Source organism: Blennius ocellaris (assembly GCF_963422515.1).
Source record: "Blennius ocellaris genome assembly, chromosome: 14".
Classification (NCBI taxonomy): domain Eukaryota; kingdom Metazoa; phylum Chordata; class Actinopteri; order Blenniiformes; family Blenniidae; genus Blennius; species Blennius ocellaris.
Genome location: NC_137663.1, coordinates 21846402 through 21865101, shown reverse-complemented (window position 1 = coordinate 21865101; position 18700 = coordinate 21846402). Strand labels below are relative to the sequence as shown.

Here is an 18700-nt window from a genome sequence, read left to right as displayed (position 1 = left end):
CCTCAGCTGTGGTGAAAAATACCCTCAATGTCACAGAGTGAGAGAAAAAAAAAAAAAAACTCCCTCAAGTGCCAGACAAAGAGAGGAAGGTTTCCTCTAAGGTCACAGAGAAAGAAAAAAAAAAAAGTGGAAAAATGACTTATTCGTGGGTAAATGAGAATGAACTTCTCCACAGAGTAATTACTTTAAAAGTCGGGGAGAGTTTAAAGGTTCAGTGTTCTTGAGTTTTAAGATTCTAACGATACAGCTCATTAAGTTTCGCGAAAATGATAACAAGATTAAAACTTTTTTTTTTCGGGTAATATGGATGAAAGGAAAGAGAGCTAGTAACCTCGAGCAAATATTTATTTAACTTTTTTTTTTTTTTTGAATATCTGCTATGTAGGTTATTAAGTGGTGCTGTAGCCGCCTTGTGCTGTCATACAGTGATACCTAGTGGCCCCATTTAGCATCTATAGGTATATTTTGAGTATCGATGTATTTGGACACGTAAGCTTGATGAGCTGATGAAGTTCAAACTGAGCAAATTTAAGTGATTTTGGATGTTTGCATGGCTGTTAGGCTGGTCTGAGTAGTTCAAAAACTCTTGATCCACAGAATCATCGACGTATATAGAGACTAATTTAAAAAAAGAGAATTTATCCAGTTTCAGCATCAGAAAAGATGCCAACAAGATTAAACAAAGTTCTGCTGATAAAAAAAGGGGATTCAACCTGATACTGGAAAAGAAAAAAAATTGCTTCCTCTCCTGTAAGTAGTTTATGTTAAATCCACCTTTATTTTTTTTTTTTTATCAATTGACAGCTAATGGCTAAATGATTAGCACCAACTGATTGTTACATAAATCTACAGAACCACATAAGAACCATGATGGAGTTTGCAAAGTTTGACTGCAAAGCATTTAATGCAATCTCAAAAATAAGTTACAAAATTTTACCTTGAATCTTTTAAAACTTATCAGTGTGCTCCTAAAAAAGGCTAATTTCTGACATATTGAATGTTCAGAGTGGCTGCTTCTTCCTGATTGGAAACATTGTTTGCTTATTTTCCTACATTTTATACTCATAACTCTTCAAATCTGTGTCTTGCTTTGTATGTTCTACCTGGGTAGGTTTTCTTTGATTACTCAGGTTTCCTCCCACAGTCCCAAAAATATGAATGCAATTGTCTTTTAAAGGAATTTGCTTGGACGAAAACAGAGAACCAAAAAGCAACTCAATATAAAGTACTAACAAACCACATACGCCGAGTAATCCGATCTGAATCCCACTTGTTCACTTTTATCAAATTGTGGTAACCTCCTTTAAAACTTACAAACTCCTCCACAAAACGTTACACATTCGACTTTTTTTTCCCTAAAAACAACTGATCATTGCTTCCTTGTGATAATGTGCTGATATAGTCTCCGTGCTGTTTGGAAAGGGAACGTTTTGTTATAAAATGTCCAAATTCATTTGGCGAACAAGCAGCTTCAGTAAACCCAATAAAAATAACACGTGTTTCTATCTAACCACAGAAGATGTTGATAGTTTTATTGAGTATTAAAGTATTTTTGCTGAGAGTTTGGACTACATACAGGGAATAGCTATCAAGGCTATCAAGATAAGTCAGGCTAATTCAGTTTTCTGAATGTTTTTAATAAAATAGAAAGATGTTAACATTCCAACTAATAGGTAAAAGTAAGTTAACTACAACAGATTATGTGAAGTCTTTTGGGTTTAATTTTTGTAATTTGATATTAGCAGTCTTTACAATTAAATGAAGTTTAAACATGGTTTTACAATATTAATGTCTTCACAAATCTGCAGTCACCAAATCCAAACAAACTCAGTAGTAAAATGGTTAAATGAATATTGATGACAGGTGAAAAATGTGATGACATATCTCAGCATTGTGGGTAAAAAAAAATAAAAAATTCATTGATCCACCTTTGTCCGCCTTGTAACAAAAAATTAATTATGGCAAAGCGTTTGTTTAAGAATATCTTTTAATGTTTTCCAGTTCAGATACACAACATACAGTGTGTAATAGCCTCTATTTGAAATAGAAATATTAACTTTTAATTCTTTCAACCCCTCCTGATCGTAATGCTCTCTCACAGTATCTTGAGCCTCAAGCAGGTTACTGAATCAGACTAAATGAAACAGACAAACAGGTGCAAGCCTTCACTTCCCCCATTCTGGCATTAAATGTAATAAGAACAAGATATTTGGATCTGTGTGATGCTCTCCGCTCACCCTGACCTTGTTTTTTTTTTTTTTGTTTTTATTTTTTTTTTTTTTCAAATCAAGCCAACATTGAGACTGTAAGTGTAAACATGTAAACTTGGTGAGTGTGCTTCCATTTTTCTGTTGACTGGTCCAAACCCTTGGTTGTTGAACTAATAAAAAGAGTACTTCTGGTATGCCGCGTTCTGGAAGCGTGGGCAACTTAAACTCACATCAAACAGCTGCGGTCAATAATCCCAAATAACAGAATGTGCGGAGAAAAGTTGCAGTCAGAAATAAGATCCAAAGAGTACAAAGGATTTCACAACCTCCTAATTAGGGGGTTACACAGCATGACAATGCTCAAGACAAAGTGAGACACTAACGATTAAATCCAACAGCATCACGAGTAAAAATCCTTGATTTGTGGTTTTGTTTTGAGCACATCTGAGACATCCAACCCTTTGCTTGTTGTTTCCTCTGTCTCCCCCCCCCCACGTCTGCAGCTGTTCTTTGGCTTTTGAACCAATGAAAGGACTCATTTCACTCAATAAGCTGCCTCCCTGATTGATGGGATAGGTGTGTGTACGCTTTAAACATCTACAAATGCAGTGGGAGCATTTTCTTCAAGAAATTAAAAAAAAAAAAAAAAAAAAATCCCACAATATCCAGGCAAACCCGAGCCATAAAGCATGACTTTTTTTGTGTTTATGTTGCCCTCAAACCATGCTGTGATTTCACCCCCCCCCCCGCCGCCCCGCCCCACCCCTCAAGTTTGCTAACAGATGTACTCATGTGCCCATAATCCTATTGGAATTCGACCTTGACATCAAGGAAATAAAAGGAGATTCAAAAAAGATACTTTTACCCATGAGTGCTAGAAATCATCTAAACTTGCACCTGTTGTCACAAAGGAAACAAAAGAAAACAAAAGAAAACAAAAAAACAAGAAGAAGATCCGGCCAATCACTCAAACCAAACGACAAACAATATTTACAAATTCCAGTTTGTTCTCTTACACTTAAAAAATGTACAGTTTGTTTCATGTGTTGTTTTTTTTTTTTATCTCTCCTTTTTTGTTGTTGTTGTCCTCGCAGCTCGTTTCCAGTCCAGCGTGCGAGGGATGGCAGTCTTGTTATCCTGAGCAGACAGGACAGTAAAAGGAAGAAGTGTTGGGGAGGGTGGGGGTTGGGGGGGGGGGGGGGGTGTAATCCCGCCTTGCTCTCTCATGGTATATGGCATGTGAGTAATGTCTGTAACATCAGGGTTTCTTTTTTGTTTTTCTCTCTCTTCTGTGCACGGACAGATCGTATGGCTGTCTGCGTTTGTCCACAGTTTTAATGTCTCCGGGTTTGTTTGTTTGTTTGTTTCTCCTTCTCGCTTGTTTTTTTTCTCTTTCTTTCTTTTTTTTTTTTTTTCAATGTGTGTTTCTCAGAATCGTCCAGAGTGCGACCCGTCTCTGTGTTCAATTGTGCAACAGATGTGAAATGCAAGGCTCTCTCACCGTTTTTTTTTTAACCATAAATATATATCTCATCCTCTCCATGAAACAACAGAAAAGAGCAGACGAAAAGATAAACCATCAGGCAGTCTTCAAAACAATTTGAAGCATGTGGTTAGTGTCAGTCACGGACAAAAACCTTATAGAGACTATTCATGTAAAGTACCGTGGTCATTTCTTCCCCCCTCCCCATGAAAACTTAAAGAAAAGTGCTATTATCAAGCGAGATTGAGAGATTCCAAAAGACAGCAAAACCAAAAGACAGAGAGAGAGAGAGAGAGAGAGAGAGAAAGAAAGAAAGGGGGAGTGAAATTATAAAGGCGTTCATCAGTCTCTGTGGGAGTTTTGCGGCACAGCCTCAGTGTTAGGAAATGACAAATATAAAGAGGAAATATTTACTCTTTGTTATAATCATAGTTTTACACAATATTCATCTCTTAATACTTTAATACTCTCTGAAGTACCACAAAGTGCAGCTGATAATAAAATAGAAAATCAAATAAAAAGACCCAAAACAAAACATGATTTTCAAATGGAAAATAAATCAATGGAGAACAAGGCAACAAATCATCAAAATGACAAACTTCTCTGTCCACACGCTTTAGAAAACAAGGAAAATAATAAAGCAAAACATCATGCAAATATCCCACACAGCAAAGTAGTTAATAAAACTTTATATATTTCTTTTTTTTTTTTTAAATGAGGATATATTTAATCTGATTTTCCTTTGAGGAAGAGACCAGCCACAGTGCAACATTGAGTGTAATTCAAAATAAAATAAAAAAAGGGGAAACGCGCGTGTACGTGTGTGTGTGTATGTGTGTGTATGGTTGAAACAGAAAGATGAAGGGGTTGGCACTTTTTATGATGGTAATTCCTTGTGTAAGATACAGTCAGGATGGACCTCTCGGGGCGGTCCACTGGACGCCAGCGAAAGAGGAACTTTATCACAGTACTTGGCACCAAGAATGCTGGTAAAAACGAGATATCAGAATATCTTTTTTTTCATTCATATCCTTACAATTTATTAATAATACATCATTTACATTTGTGTTTCTGTATAAAAGACTCCAAAAGGAAAAGAGAGTCTAGAAGTGATTGAAGAGGAAAGGGAGTGGAAATGGATCATGTCAATTGTTTTTTGTTGTTTTTTTTTTTTTTAATAAAAAGAGCTACAAGGGCAGATGCGGAGCGAGAAAAGAGCGCGAAGCAGCGGGTAAATGAGCTGAGGTGGGAATCCAGACGGAGAGATAATGAGCGAGAGACAAATAAAGTAATGGACGTGATTAGTGTGTGTGAGGCGGAGATGCGGCGAGTTGTAATGGGCAGCCTGGATTCCAGGTTGCATCCTACACACTGAGTAGGATTCTTATATTTTTCCTGTACCCGCCCGACAGTTGAAGCCCCAATCTGGAAATGTTTTGAAATCGGCACCGGCGTGTACGCAGATACTTTAAGCTTCTCTTTTGAAGCAGAATGTTTGGTGGAATCCAAAACTAAACAGACACACACATTTGCGGATCGAAGAAACGAAGTTGTGAAAATGAGAAGGAATCACGCGTGGCCGTCAGCTTGCGCTCATCCTTGTGCTCCTCGCCCTGTCAATACATTTCACAGTAAACAATAATCTCCAAAGCCACAATGCAGAGACAGCTGTTGGGACATGGTGCTCAACACAGGGTGCCAAATTTCACTTCCAGATTGGGACTTTAAAGCTGCAATTTGTAAGTTTGATGAAAACCAGCGCTTTACGACAGACAGCTTGTCTGGACATATGTTGCCGCACACAAAGCTGTTCGCTTCTGTATTTTCCTGTCCCCCCCCACCCCCCCTCCCCACTAAATGAATAAAAGTGAATATTTGTCGTCTATGTCAAACATAGTTTCGCACTGACACGACAACACATGCGCAAAACAACCAAGCTACACGTTAGACGTCTGACCGATTGTGATCAGTTTCTGAAAGAGCCCCGGGCTTAAAGCTGCATGTGGTGGTCGCTCTCTGAAGAACCAAACACTCAAAAGACATTAGATAAAATAAGCAGTGTGTACCTAAGGATGACAGGATTTTTTTTTTTTAGCAACCGAGCTCATTAATCCCAGTCCTTCTTGAGTTATGATTACAGTTTCGAGGTATTCCACCGCCTCATATCTTACAAACTGCAGCTTTAATTGAGGGCTTAATGAGAAAAGACAAAAAATAAAAAATATATAGTAAAGTATAGAAGGTTTAAAGAGTGAAGTTTGTATGGAGCAGTTTGTGTGGTGCATCTCTGAAAGCCCAGAGTAGGGTAGCAGAGCTTGTGCCTGGTCCTATACACGGGTGGTGGAGTGTTGGTGTGGCAGGGCATTGTTGCTATGGCTGGGGACGGGCGTGGTCGAGGGGGCCGGGACGGGGGGGTAAGTGTTGAAAGGGTGGAGGGGCTGCATGCTGCTGATGGTGCTGGGGATCATGGTGATGGTATTGGCTGTCATCAGTGGCACATCCTCCGGCGCCCTCCGCAGGGCGAGCGTGTAATCGGGTGGGCACACGGGGGGCCGCAGCGGCTCCAGGTCTCCGTGGACGCCGCGCGAGGGGAGCGGCGTCCCGTGCTCCAGCTCCACCCTCTGTTGCTTCATCTGCAGGGACATCAGCTCCTCCTCCTGACTCAGCGCCAGGTCGTTGTGCGGTGGGGCGCCGACCACGCCCATGCCGACGCCCATGCCCATGCCCAGTGTCGTGACGCGCTGCGGAGAGAGTCGGCGGTGGCGCCGCTGCATGAGTTCATGGCGTTTATCCCGCTTGTAGTAAAGCGCGGCAAAGGCCAGCACGTTCAGGAAAAGGAGCGAGGCGCCGACCGCCACCGTCACGCTCAGCTCGGTGGAGTAGTCCCTGGTCTCGCTGGGGAACGGAGGGGTGTAGGGGGGTCTGTCCGAACCGTCCGGCTCGGGATCCGGCGGATAGGTGGACATTATGGGGGTCCCAGGAGTGGTACGCTGCTTCTTGTGGATGGTGCCTCCTGGCGGCATTCGGGTGGTGATGGAGTTAATGATGATCTCGTGGAGGTTGTGGAGATGTGGCACTAGCTCGAGCCAGAAGGCCACCTTGTTGGCACGGTAGTTATCTCTGACGCGAGGCTTCAGACCAATATGCAAGTACTGCTTGTCTTTGGAGCTGAATTTGGTCCAGATGACCTCCTCGAATCGGTTAGGCTTAGTGTGGATGAAGGTGGTGTCCTGAGGAACTGGTAGGTTTGGATCCCTGGAAAAGGGAGAAGATTGATTATGATCACAGTCTACTCTGCCTTTTAATACAGAAATTCAATAAAACAACTCTGGATCTGGATGGATTTTGGACATTTCGTTTATTGACTGTTTAGTAACATAAAGGACTCGATGATCACCAAGAACGGATAAGGAATTGGGACATGTTTCACTCTTAAGCTCTTGCAAACATTACTTTTTAGTTGCGTCCAATGTTTTTTGTTTTATTTTTGCTGCTCCTCCATTCTAAAAATCTTCCAAACTGTAACATCTCGCATGGGTTGAACTGAATAGGCCATTCAAGCCCACCGCTTTCATTGTAAAGTTTATGAAACGAGGTGGACAGAGGAGGATGGTAAACACAAGTGAGAGTGTGGCATTCAAACTACTATTGAATGGTGTAAAGACAGAACACAAAGTCTCCACTCCAAACTCTACTCTGGACTGGTAACAGAAGGCTGAAGTCCGAAGTTTCAGACTACCAGTGGATCATTCTGACTATACCATTTACATAAATCTGGAGGTGAAGATTCACGACACCTGTCCAGTTTGGGTGATCCGGAGGTCACTGCAGCGACTTTCTATTCTTGTCTGGCAGGAGGGAAACCAAACAGCTTTAAAGGTTTGACATGTTGTGCACTCGTAGAAGTATTTCAGCTCATTACATCGTCAGGCGCAGTTACCTGTGTTGCTGTTTGTGACAGCTAAGCCAGCCTGACTATTCTTTTCTGGCATTCCTCATGTAGATGGTCTTTCCATCCGTGAGGCTCTTGAGACAATTTTACAGATCATCAAACCAGCCCCCGTCTGTCTGACGCAAACATGAACTCAAACGTCCTACCAGGGTCTGCATTATGCATGTCACTGCTGCTGTGTAATCACCTGATTGGATAATTGTGTGAAAAAGTGGGTGTGCAGGTGTTGTTGGAAAAGTGTCCCAGTTTACATCTTCAGCACTTTTCATTCATCTCTGTCCTATTTTAAGGCCACAGGTCGTATTTTACTCACAATATGACCTGGAGATGGGTCTGCCAACGCCTATTATTTCACTTCTGGTCTTGTTCCCAATGTCTGAATGCATGACTACATTTATTTTTGAGCCCCGAGTGTTTCTCGAAATATGTGTGGCCTGCAGCACTGATCCTGAACACCTTGTGTGGAGAAGCAGCATTCAAGCCGCTGCTGCTTGTCGGGTGATGTTTTGTCTAAACCACACATTTGATGTAGATAGTAAAAGTTTACTAAGAAAGACATGTTTTTTTTGTGGTTACCTCAGTTTCCTGACACAATCAATGGTAGTTTATCGAAGCTATATATTATCTTTTCGTCTGTGTAGTTTATCTTAATTTTGTTGCATCAAAAGTAAAAAAAAAAAAGAACAAGAAAAAAAGAAACATAACTCATGACACTCAGTGTCCCTCCTTCCATCATACATGTTCTCGCCCTCACAGTATGGCTGTGATGTTAACGCTACTTTGCTATCAATGCAGTGGTGAACTTTCTCCAACTTATATAAAATGCATCCACTGTGCATGTATGTGAGCAAATGTGTGTGGATGCGTTTGTACACGTGTGCAATACGACAATAGGCCGTCTTCATAGCTGCAATATGTTAAAGTGCGGACTGTTGTAAAATCATGATCCGTCCATCCATATATACTGGCTTCATCGTGACTCAGGTTGCAGGCGTTTTACTCACGCACACTGAGCAGAATGCTAAGAGTATCTTAACTGACGTGAGCTTGGCTTCATACTGACCCCGTCTTGGCAAAGTTGGTCCAGTATGTCATGACCACAGCGCTGAGCATGACGTCGTTCTTGGAGAAGTTACAGGGGAAGAGGTCGGTGGCTCCCACCATGGGAATCCCAAACACATAGGGGATCTCATCTCCATGGGCGGCGTCGGCCCAGTCCGGCCTGGCCTCGGTCTGACAGTGGTGGTGGAAGGTATAGAAGTAGACAGGCGACTGGAACTCAGCTTGCAGCTTGGCGGTGGCGACAGCCGGGGCCACCCACTGATGGTCCGTGAACAGAGCCAGGAGGGTCTTCCTACGCATGTCACTGTTGTCCCTGTCAGCCCAGTCCGTGTACATGAATTTTATGGTTTCCCTCAGGATGTTTTTACCTTGGGGGGGAAAAAAAACAGCAAGAGGAATGTGAATATGTGTGCAGTACGTGCATGTTCATCTGCAGCATAAAGTTGAAGCATTTAAGTAAGATGTTTGTCAACATTTCAATTTTGTGTTTTACATTGTGAAATCTTTTATTTTTGGCCACTTTAATGTGAAAAGTCCTCTGTTCAATTTAACAACCTTCCACTACAGACAAATAAATAAAGAGAGAGAAAAGGGGATTAAAGAAAATATTCAAACTTAGAGACAAACCACTGATGAACAGTCACATTTCAAGAGCTCTGACCACCTGGTACAAATGTCACTACTGCAAAATAATATCAATCATCGCATAAAACTTTCTATCAATCATCACATTATGAAAAAGAAAAGAAAACTCAAGCCTGAAATTACTTTAACTGGGCATGTGCGACCAGATTTATTATGTCCTTGATTTCACTTTGAGGATATTTCTGTATGTTTCTCATTGTTTCATTGTGCAATGAGAAAACAGACAATGCCAAAATGGTGTTGTTCTTGTTTTAACACCCCTTAAGCTGCTTAGGATTCTATTGAAATGCTGACTAACTGCACCACAGAAGCAGATGTTGAAGACAACAATATAACCAAGGGGACATGTCCTATCTAATGCTAATGTTAGACTGTAGAAACTAAATCAACCCTCTTTATAATAAGAAATAATGAACTCAGAAGGAAGATGTGTGAAAAAAAAAACCCAAATTGTAACTGGTGGCCCCAAAATAATCTGTTAACTCCTCTGCCCTGACTCTCTCACCTGAGTAGCACTGTAATGATGTAGAAACGTACAAAAATGCAGGGAAAATTCACATTTCAATTGAATTCAAAGGCAAAAGTGGGCGGGATCTGACCTTCGGGGTATCCATACAGATTGTCCACAAAGTTGGAGATAGTGTAGTCAAATGCGGCGGCAGATATGCCGTCCTCTTGCTCACTGTCATCCACAAACTTCAGCCCCTCTCCCTGGTTGACACCCAGCAATATGTCGTAGTTGAGGAACTCGCCCTGGTGTCACAACAAATGCGCGCGCGCACACACACACACACACACACACACACACACACACACACACACACACACACACACACACACACACACACACACACACACACACACACACACACACACACACACACACACACACAGCGTGACATGACAGAAGAGAAAGTAGCAGTAATGCCAGGGCTGTATTCACGCCACAGTTAAAAGGAAATTGCTGATATTTCCGTGCTCTGGTACAGTTACACTGAAAAAAAAAAAACAACAACAAAAAAAAACACTAGAAATGTTGACTGGATGTGTAGTTAAGGTGGGGAATCGTTGGTTACCTGCTGCATGAGGATCTCGGGGTGGTCCGGCACCACGTCCCCGTCCACTACAGGCCCGAAGGCGATGTGGTAGCGCGCAGGCTGGATGTCTTGGTCCACCAGATCCCGGAAACTCTTCCTCCGCAGGCAGTCCACCAACTCAGCCATGTCCCCGAGCGTGCAGCCCACCTTCTTGGCCAGGATCTTGGTGTACATCAGCGGTCGGTAGTTCACCGACCAGCTGGAGATTGCTGAGCCGCTCTGAGCGATGGCCCTCTGGAACAAGCCTGAACAAAAGCATGAAAAAAAAAATAAAAAAATCCACAGAAGATAGATTAAAAAGAAATCCTCTTTATTCCTTATTAGTTTAACTCAGTTTTATTTCCTCTGACACTTTTTCTGGCAGCTGATGGGGCATTCAAGGAGAGATTTAAATTATGCATATCGTGGAGGAGGAGCATTTGTAGAGTTTTACATGTGAAGCAGAAACTACGTATCTGCCTGTATTTTTTTTCTTTCTTTTGTACAAAACATTTGAGGGAACAAATCAAGTGTTCATGTCACACAGGACAAGAAGTACAAGTTTCTGACAGAAGCGGGAAAGACGGAAAAAGAGGCAGACAGAGGAAGAAATGGTCGCACTGTTGCACCGCTACACTGTTATGTAAAGTGGTTTGATGTCCCTCTGTTTTATCTGCAGATTCTGTCATTAATAATTAAGCCCCCCCATATTCTGCATGTGCCCCGCCCCCGCTCCTCTCCCTGTGAAATCAATTAAGAAGCCTCTCGGCTGCAGCTCGTCGTCTCATCACATTTCTCTGCACTCACACTCACACTCGCACACACACACACACACACACACACACACACACACACACACACACACACACACACACACACACACACACACACACACACACACACACACACACACACACACACACACACACACACACACACGCACGCACGCACACACCTTTAAATACCCCTCACCCTCCAAATTTCACTGGTCCTTGTCGTGTTACAGTCTGTGCACAACAACCTGTTTAAAGTGTTTTTGTACCAGATGTAATTCAACTATAATCTCCACTGGAGAGGCAGTGTTCACCTGCATCCAACATCTAATATCCAGCTTTACCCAGAAGAGGGATTTGTTAATTCCACTAATAAAGCTTATTGTGGGTTTTTTTTTCCTTCTTTTTTTGTGCGTTTCCTTTTAAAACTCCAAATAAAGCTTTTTGGTTCTTCAGATTATCTTCAGGAAGACACAGTCCAGTGTGTGACAGCAGCTTTGCTTCTTGCAGTGACCAGTGCTCACTATTCAGCATGTCACCGACGTGTTTCTTAAAATATCGTGCGTGAGACATCACTGATACAAGTGCATAGGGAAACAAAGATTGGTATAAACCACCTTTCTCTTGAAGCTTTTTCATTCTGATTATTTTCAATTATTTTCATCATCAAATCAAGCGATGTAAACAAAATGCAAGGAAAACGAGCTGTAGTGAAGTTGTGTGTATGCATGACACTGTATATTGCATTATGATGAGAGATTATTTAACAGTTCAAAACTCACCTACAGCCTCTAAAATACATAAAAGAGGAATTCCTCAGTTACACATGTCAATTAGTTTAAACTGTGAGAGCACGTCACTTACGTCCTGCGTTTGTTCTGCTTACAACCCTTTGGCCCCTTTACACTCTGATCACACTTTAATCAAATAGAACTTGTATAACATAATTTTTCTATATATCTATATGTGATGTTTTAGCTTATAATCGGAATTGTCAAGATGATTTTATGAAAGTTACTGAACCTGTCACATTACAAGACCGTCACAACATCCAGATGAATTGGTGAATGTGGTGGGAATCTGGAGAAAAAGTGTTGTGTGTCATACAAGCAAACTCCAGGCCACTTTCGACAGGAATCTAACCATGATTTCGTAATGATTTTTTTCAGGCAGCTCTCTTCAAATGACACAGACACAGATCTGGTTTTCAAGAGTTTAACTGGATCAAAATGTGTCCGATGTCTTTGATGGAGGCTTAAGATCTGTGCTCTAATGTTGGAAAGTGCGACAGGTTGGCACACGCTTGATATCACGGTCATGTGACCACAAACTGCTTAAAGTTACTTTCTGACTGTCACATTTCAAAACTGGTGCTTCTTCTCCCATCTAGTTCAATATCAACTTTTTTTTTTAACATAATATGCTGCTCGAACAAGTTGAAGGAACTTCATAACAAACTATATGTGAAATACACTTTCTTTGTTATAGTCTGTGACCATGAGTTTCTTTTTCTGGGGATAAACTGTTGGGCTCCAAACATTCATTCTCCAGTTTTTCCACAGCCAACGATGCATTCAGCTCTCATTTAGTTCATTTCACCTATGAATCCATATTCTATTTAACCAATTCAGTTTTCTGTTTAGCCTTACACTAACCTTTGTTTATATTGCAGACAGGTTCTTCACGTTCAACATATCCTCGCAAAACCTTCCAACTTTTAATTAGTAAAAAAAATGTAAATAAATGAATGAATGATACTCTTTGTATATAAATGTTCACGAGGAGTAGTTTTGAGACAGAAAAGGATTAAATGCTGATTAAATCTATTTTCAAAACAAAAAATTGTGCCCCTTAAAATCAAGAGGGCTTCATGATCTTTGGCGCCGCCTTGGTTGGAAATCACTGACGTACAGGATAACAACGTTATTCTAAGGCACTGAAGTACGTTGTCACGTTGTACTCACGTTTAGGAAATCTATGTTACACGATGTCGCAAATATATTTGATAAAACTGTTAATACCGTTCAGCCAATCCAACATCTGGAGACATAATCTAGAAATAATTTATAAATTAAGCACATTAGAGAAAGAAAGAGTTGATTAAAATAATAAATATTTATGAATATAATACTTTGGTGATATTTGAAGACCTCACTCATAAGCAACACAACTAACAGGATCTGACAACACAAGCACTAACATCTTGTCCAATCATGTGTGTGTGTTCGCTCACACTGAGAATCTGCTTTCTGAGAAATTTCTTTTCATCCCTCCAAGGTCACTCTGCCAATGTGAAGGGTAGCAGTTGAGTAATAACATAATCTGAATTCTTGGTAGAGCATAAACTGCCATTCACCTTCTCAGCTCCAGCAGCCAAGATCGCATCAGAGGATTAGTGATCAAACATCTGCTGGGTATTTTAGAGATCTGCCACTCAAAAACAAGCAGGGAAAAGTAAATGCAGTTTATAATAAGCTGTATACTGTCACGGCTGAGAGCCGGTGCGTGGCGTCCTGAAACCCAGAAGCAGACCAGGAGGCACAATTTGCAGTGTTTTTATTGGGAATGCAAGACCCGGGAGACGAGGGAACGGAGACTCTGGGATGCAGAGTGCGCACAAGGAGTGCAGTAGTGAGAGCTGCGCAATGAGGAGGCTGGCCAAGGACGCTTGAAGCGGGAAGCCGTGGAGCGCATTCACAAAGCAGGTTACTCGTACGAGAGACACAATCTTCTGGCACCGGACCCGCCTCACTGCAGGGCTTAAGAAGTGGGAGCAATCAATTAGTTAATTACCTGCTGGAGTGTCAGTGAGGGGGATCTGGTGCTGGAGCGAGGTGTGGATCCTCACAGTAACCCCCCTCAACGGTTGCTACCTGGCGGCCTACCCGGCTTGTCCGGGTGCTTGGTGTAGAAGTCTGAGATGTGCGTCTCGTCCAGGATGAGCCGACGGGAAAGCCAGGACTGCTCCTCTGGACCGTACCCCTCTCAGTCCACCAGATAATGGAAACCCCTACCCCGGGGCCACACATCCAGGATCTTGGACACGGTGAAGGCAGGATGGTCGTCGATGATCCGAGGGGGTGGTGGAGGGTCAGCAGGAGGACACAGGGGGCTGGAGTAGACTGGTTTGAGGAGAGATACATGAAACGTAGGGTGTACCTTGAGGGAGTCAGCACCCAGGATGCAGGACGGTGGGATAATGAGGTCTGGTGACTCAGAGGAGGAAGGGGAGGAGTGGAGCCGAGACACGGCATCGGGTTTGATGTTCTGGGATCCAGGTCGGAAGGACAGAGTGTAGTGGAACCAACTGAGGAAGAGGGAACAGCGCGCCTGACGGGAGTTGAGCCTGTGGGCCGAGCGAAGGTACTCCAAGTTTTTATGGTCCGTCCAGATGATGAATGGGACTGTCGCACCCTCCAACCAGTGTCTCCACGCTTGCAGAGCCCACACCACCGCCAACAGTTCCCGGTTCCCCACGTCGTAGTTTCTCTTGGCCGGAGAGAGCCTGCAGGAGAAGTAGGCGCAGGGGTGGAGCTTGTGGGAGCCAGGATGCCGCTGGGGGAGCACCGCTCCAACCCCGGTGTCGGAGGCGTCTACTTCCACCACGAACTGACGAGAGGGGTCGGGATGGAGTAGAACCGGGGAGCTGGTGAAGAGGGTCTTCAGCCGGGCGAACGCTACAGCTGCTTCCTCGGACCACCGGAACAGAACCTTGGTGGAGGTCAGTTGAGTTAGGGGAAAGGCCACCCCACTGTAGTTCCTGATAAACCGACGGTAGAAGTTGGTGAACCCCAGGAATCTCAACAGCTCCTTCCGGGTGGTGGGGATGGGCCATTCCACGATGGCTTGAACCTTGGCCGGGTCCGGTTGGAGTTGCCCCTGGGCAATAATGAAGCCAAGGTACTGCACGGAGGTGGCGTGGAACTCGCATTTCTCTGGTTTCACATATAGGCGGTTTTCCAGGAGGCGTTGGAGGACCAGGCGGACATGCTCCCGGTGCTCCTCCAGTGAGCCGGAGAAAACTAGGATGTCATCCAGGTACACGAAGATGAACTTGTTCAATATGTCCCAGAGAACATCGTTCTATGAAGGTCTGGAAGACCGCCGGTGCATTCGTGAGTCCAAACGGCATCACCAGGTACTTGAAGTGTCCCAGCGGGGTATTGAACGCCGTCTTCCATTCGTCTCCTTTCCTGATCCAGACGAGATGGTATGCATTCCGGAGGTCCAGCTTGGTAAACAACCGGGCCTCACAGAGTGGTTCGAAGGAGGTATCAATGAGGGGAAGAGGAGACCTGTTCTTCACTGTGATGGCATTCAAGCCCTTGTAGTCGATACAGGGACGGAGAGTGGCGTCTTTCTTTTTAACAAAGAAGGATCTTGCTGCCACTGGGATGAAGAAGGGCGAATGAGGCCAGCAGCTAATGACTCCTGAATGTATGTCTCCATCGCCCCCTTCTCAGGACGTGAGATGTTGTAAAGGCGCGCTGCCGGCAGCGGAGCCCCTGGAAGCAGGACGATGGAGCAGTCATAGGGCCGGTGAGGAGGGAGAGTCCGAGCGAGGTCCGGCTTCACCACAGTAAAGACATAGCTGGTTCTGGAGGCACCGGCGTCATTCTCGGGGGTCCAGATGGGTCCGGCGCAGCTGCATCGACACTAAGGGACCGGCGGGAAAGCCGAGGACCTGGGAGTCGGCTAGGAGGAGAAGGGTCCGGTGGGGAAGGATCGACGAGCAGCACGCTCCCGCTGCCTCTCCCTCAGCCGGTTGTCCAGGTGGATGGAGAGCGCAATGAGTTCGTCGAGGGAGGAGGGTTCATCCCGGGTCGCCAGCTGGTCCTTGAGTCCCTCCAAGAGGCCATGGGCGTAGCTTCCCTGGAGAGCCTAGTCGTGCCACCCACACTCCTGCGCCAGGATCCGGAACTCGATTGAGTAGTCAGCTGCTGACCTGGTGCCCTGGGAGAAGGAGAGGAGCTGTCGTGCCGCCTCCCCTTTCTTTACCGGTTGATCGAACGCCTTCTCAAGCTCCTTGGTAAAGTGGGCCCAGGTCTTGATAACCGGTGAGTCGTGGTTACAGAGTGCCGTCACCCACCGGGCTGCCTTCCCTCGCAGGAGGTTGGTGGTGTAGGCAATCTTGGCCAGGTTGGAGGGATATTTGGAGGGCTGGAGGTCGAAGACGAGGCCGCACTTCAGCAGGAACTGGTCACAGGAGCCCAGTTCCCCGGCGTATGGTTCTGGTGGGGGAACGAAGGGCTCCTTGCTGGGAAAGGAGTCATCCAGGGTCCGTGGGGAGGGGGTGGCACCGGGGTTTGACACGGGAGCGTCTGTAGGAGTCGGCTGGACCAGCCGCCGATGGAAGTTTTGAATGGACGCAGCGAGCTCCTGCAGCAGACATTCGTGCCGACCGAGTAGCGCCCCCTGGGAGGAGAGGGCTTCTCCCACTGAGTTGAGGTCCGCTGTGTTCATTTTCAGGCCAGAAGATTCTGTTACGGCTGAGAGCCGGTGCGTGGAGTCCTGAAACCCAGAAGCAGACCAGGAGGCAGAGCAGGTCAATTTGCAGTGTTTTTATTGGGAATGCAAGACCCGGGAGACGAGGGAATGGAGATTCCGGGATGCAGAGTGCGCACGAGGAGCGCAGCAGGGAGAGCTGCGCGGCGAGGAGGCTGGCCAAGGACGCTTGAAGCGGGAAGCCGTGGAGCGCATTCACAAAGCAGGTTACTCGTACGAGAGACACAATCTTCTGGCACCGGACCCGCCTCACTGCAGGGCCTAAGAGGTGCGAGCAATCAATTAGTTAATTACCTGCAGGAGTGTCAGTGAGGAGGATCCGGAGCGAGGTGTGGATCCTCACATATACTGCATCCCAAGGAGGTGTCTTCAGGATTTGGATTTTTTGTTCTTTTTTTTTTTTACCTTTATATGACGCAACATATGATGAATTCATAACATTGCAAAAGCATTAAAATGACCAATGTGTGGACCAATTGTCAAAACTTGTAGTTGTACATGAAGAGGAGAAAATCGCGATGTCACACCTACATCTAAAAAGAAAGTAATGAGAACTTATGGAAACGGTCTCAGAGTTGAATATAAATAGGTGCAGCATGCGATGCTATTTACATTTACTTTCTCATTATTTTAATTAATTGCAGATTTTCAAACCCCTAAACTGTAATCACCTTTACATAAAAGCATCATAACTGCTTGTTACTGCTTCCAGCCCCTTCATGTCCAACTCCACAATATCAGCAGAGTGTCATTATTGCATGTAGTTTGCCTTCAGTTCATAAAAGAAGCTGAAACTGTTACATGCTGATGGATGAAATGCTAAACGATAACTAAACAAGGGGCAAAACTTTCTACGACTACAAAGCAAACTAATAAATCTCCCCGAGATGCCCCGACACTCAAAACTATCAGCTTAAAAGTAGCTCTACTTAAATCTTTAATACTCTACCATTAAGGTGCGCAATAGATTTATTGCTTTTAATTAACTTGAATTTTTTTGGGAAGCTTCATAGTGATAATTTTTTTTTTTTACGTTATTAAAAGGAATCAGAGGAGGTTTTTACAACAAAACAATAAAACATAATCTGACAAATAGGTTAGTTTTTACCTGTTGGTCTAATATACCTATATAATAATTTCATAAAAAGATGAGACAAGGCAAGCGATCTCACTCAACACGTTTGGGAAGGAACAAAAAAAAAACAAATGCTTCATTACTGTGTTCATTCATAATATATGAATATACCTACACTTTGACTGTGGAGAACAACATGGACAAACACGAGTTTCTTCACGTGAAGAAACTTTATTGTTGTGCTGCATTATTTAATAATGGTGCAATACATAATAATGTAATACATTTTCAACTCATTATGAAATAACGGCCGCATTTTGTAATAATCTGCTACATTTTGTAATAAAATTCTTAAACACATTTTCCTATAAACTTTGTATTGTAACTTTGTATTACATAATGCACCAAATTATTACAAGTTATTAGAAAATTTGGCAAAGTTTATTGGAAAGTACGTTTAAGAATTATATCACAAAATCTGTCAGATTAGCACAAAATGCGGCGTTATTACACAGTGAGATGAAAATGCATTACATTATTACATATTGCAGCATTATTACATAATGTGGCGCTAGAGACCTGGTTTACACAACAACGTTTCAAGTGAAAACGCATCGTTTAGATTACACAGCAATGTTTTTAAAATGATGTCTGGAGAATGTCTGTAAACACTGAATTAACCTCTATTTTTTTTTTTGTTGTTGCCATTTTGGTCAGTTCAGGATCGGTTGTTTGAAAAAAAAACTAGAATATGTCTCCACTTGATTAGAGAAGTGGAGTGAAGAGCACACACCACATTTATTGTTCCAAAAAGTTGTGTTTTCAGTGGCTCCCGCGCATATGTACCGACTCTCAAAACGCACATGGAAGTTTTGTGTTTTCACAGCATTCGAGGTCACTTTGTAATGTGTCGTCATAG

The 18700-nt window shown here is 43.6% G+C and overlaps 1 protein-coding gene across 2 annotated transcripts in view; it reads right to left on the bottom strand.

Moving 5' to 3' along the window:
* Positions 1-6020: 6020 nt before the first annotated feature.
* nlgn2b (neuroligin 2b) overlaps positions 6021-18700 on the bottom strand; it is a gene marked incomplete at both ends in the record, with an annotated part of 48826 nt that continues 36146 nt past the window's right edge. For both annotated transcript variants that reach the window (XM_080508268.1, XM_080508269.1), the window contains 4 exons: positions 6021-6948; positions 8709-9075; positions 9952-10105; positions 10429-10694. In XM_080508268.1, coding sequence (XP_080364394.1) covers positions 6021-6948; positions 8709-9075; positions 9952-10105; positions 10429-10694 — 1715 coding nt within the window. The remainder of the gene's footprint in view (positions 6949-8708; positions 9076-9951; positions 10106-10428; positions 10695-18700) is intronic.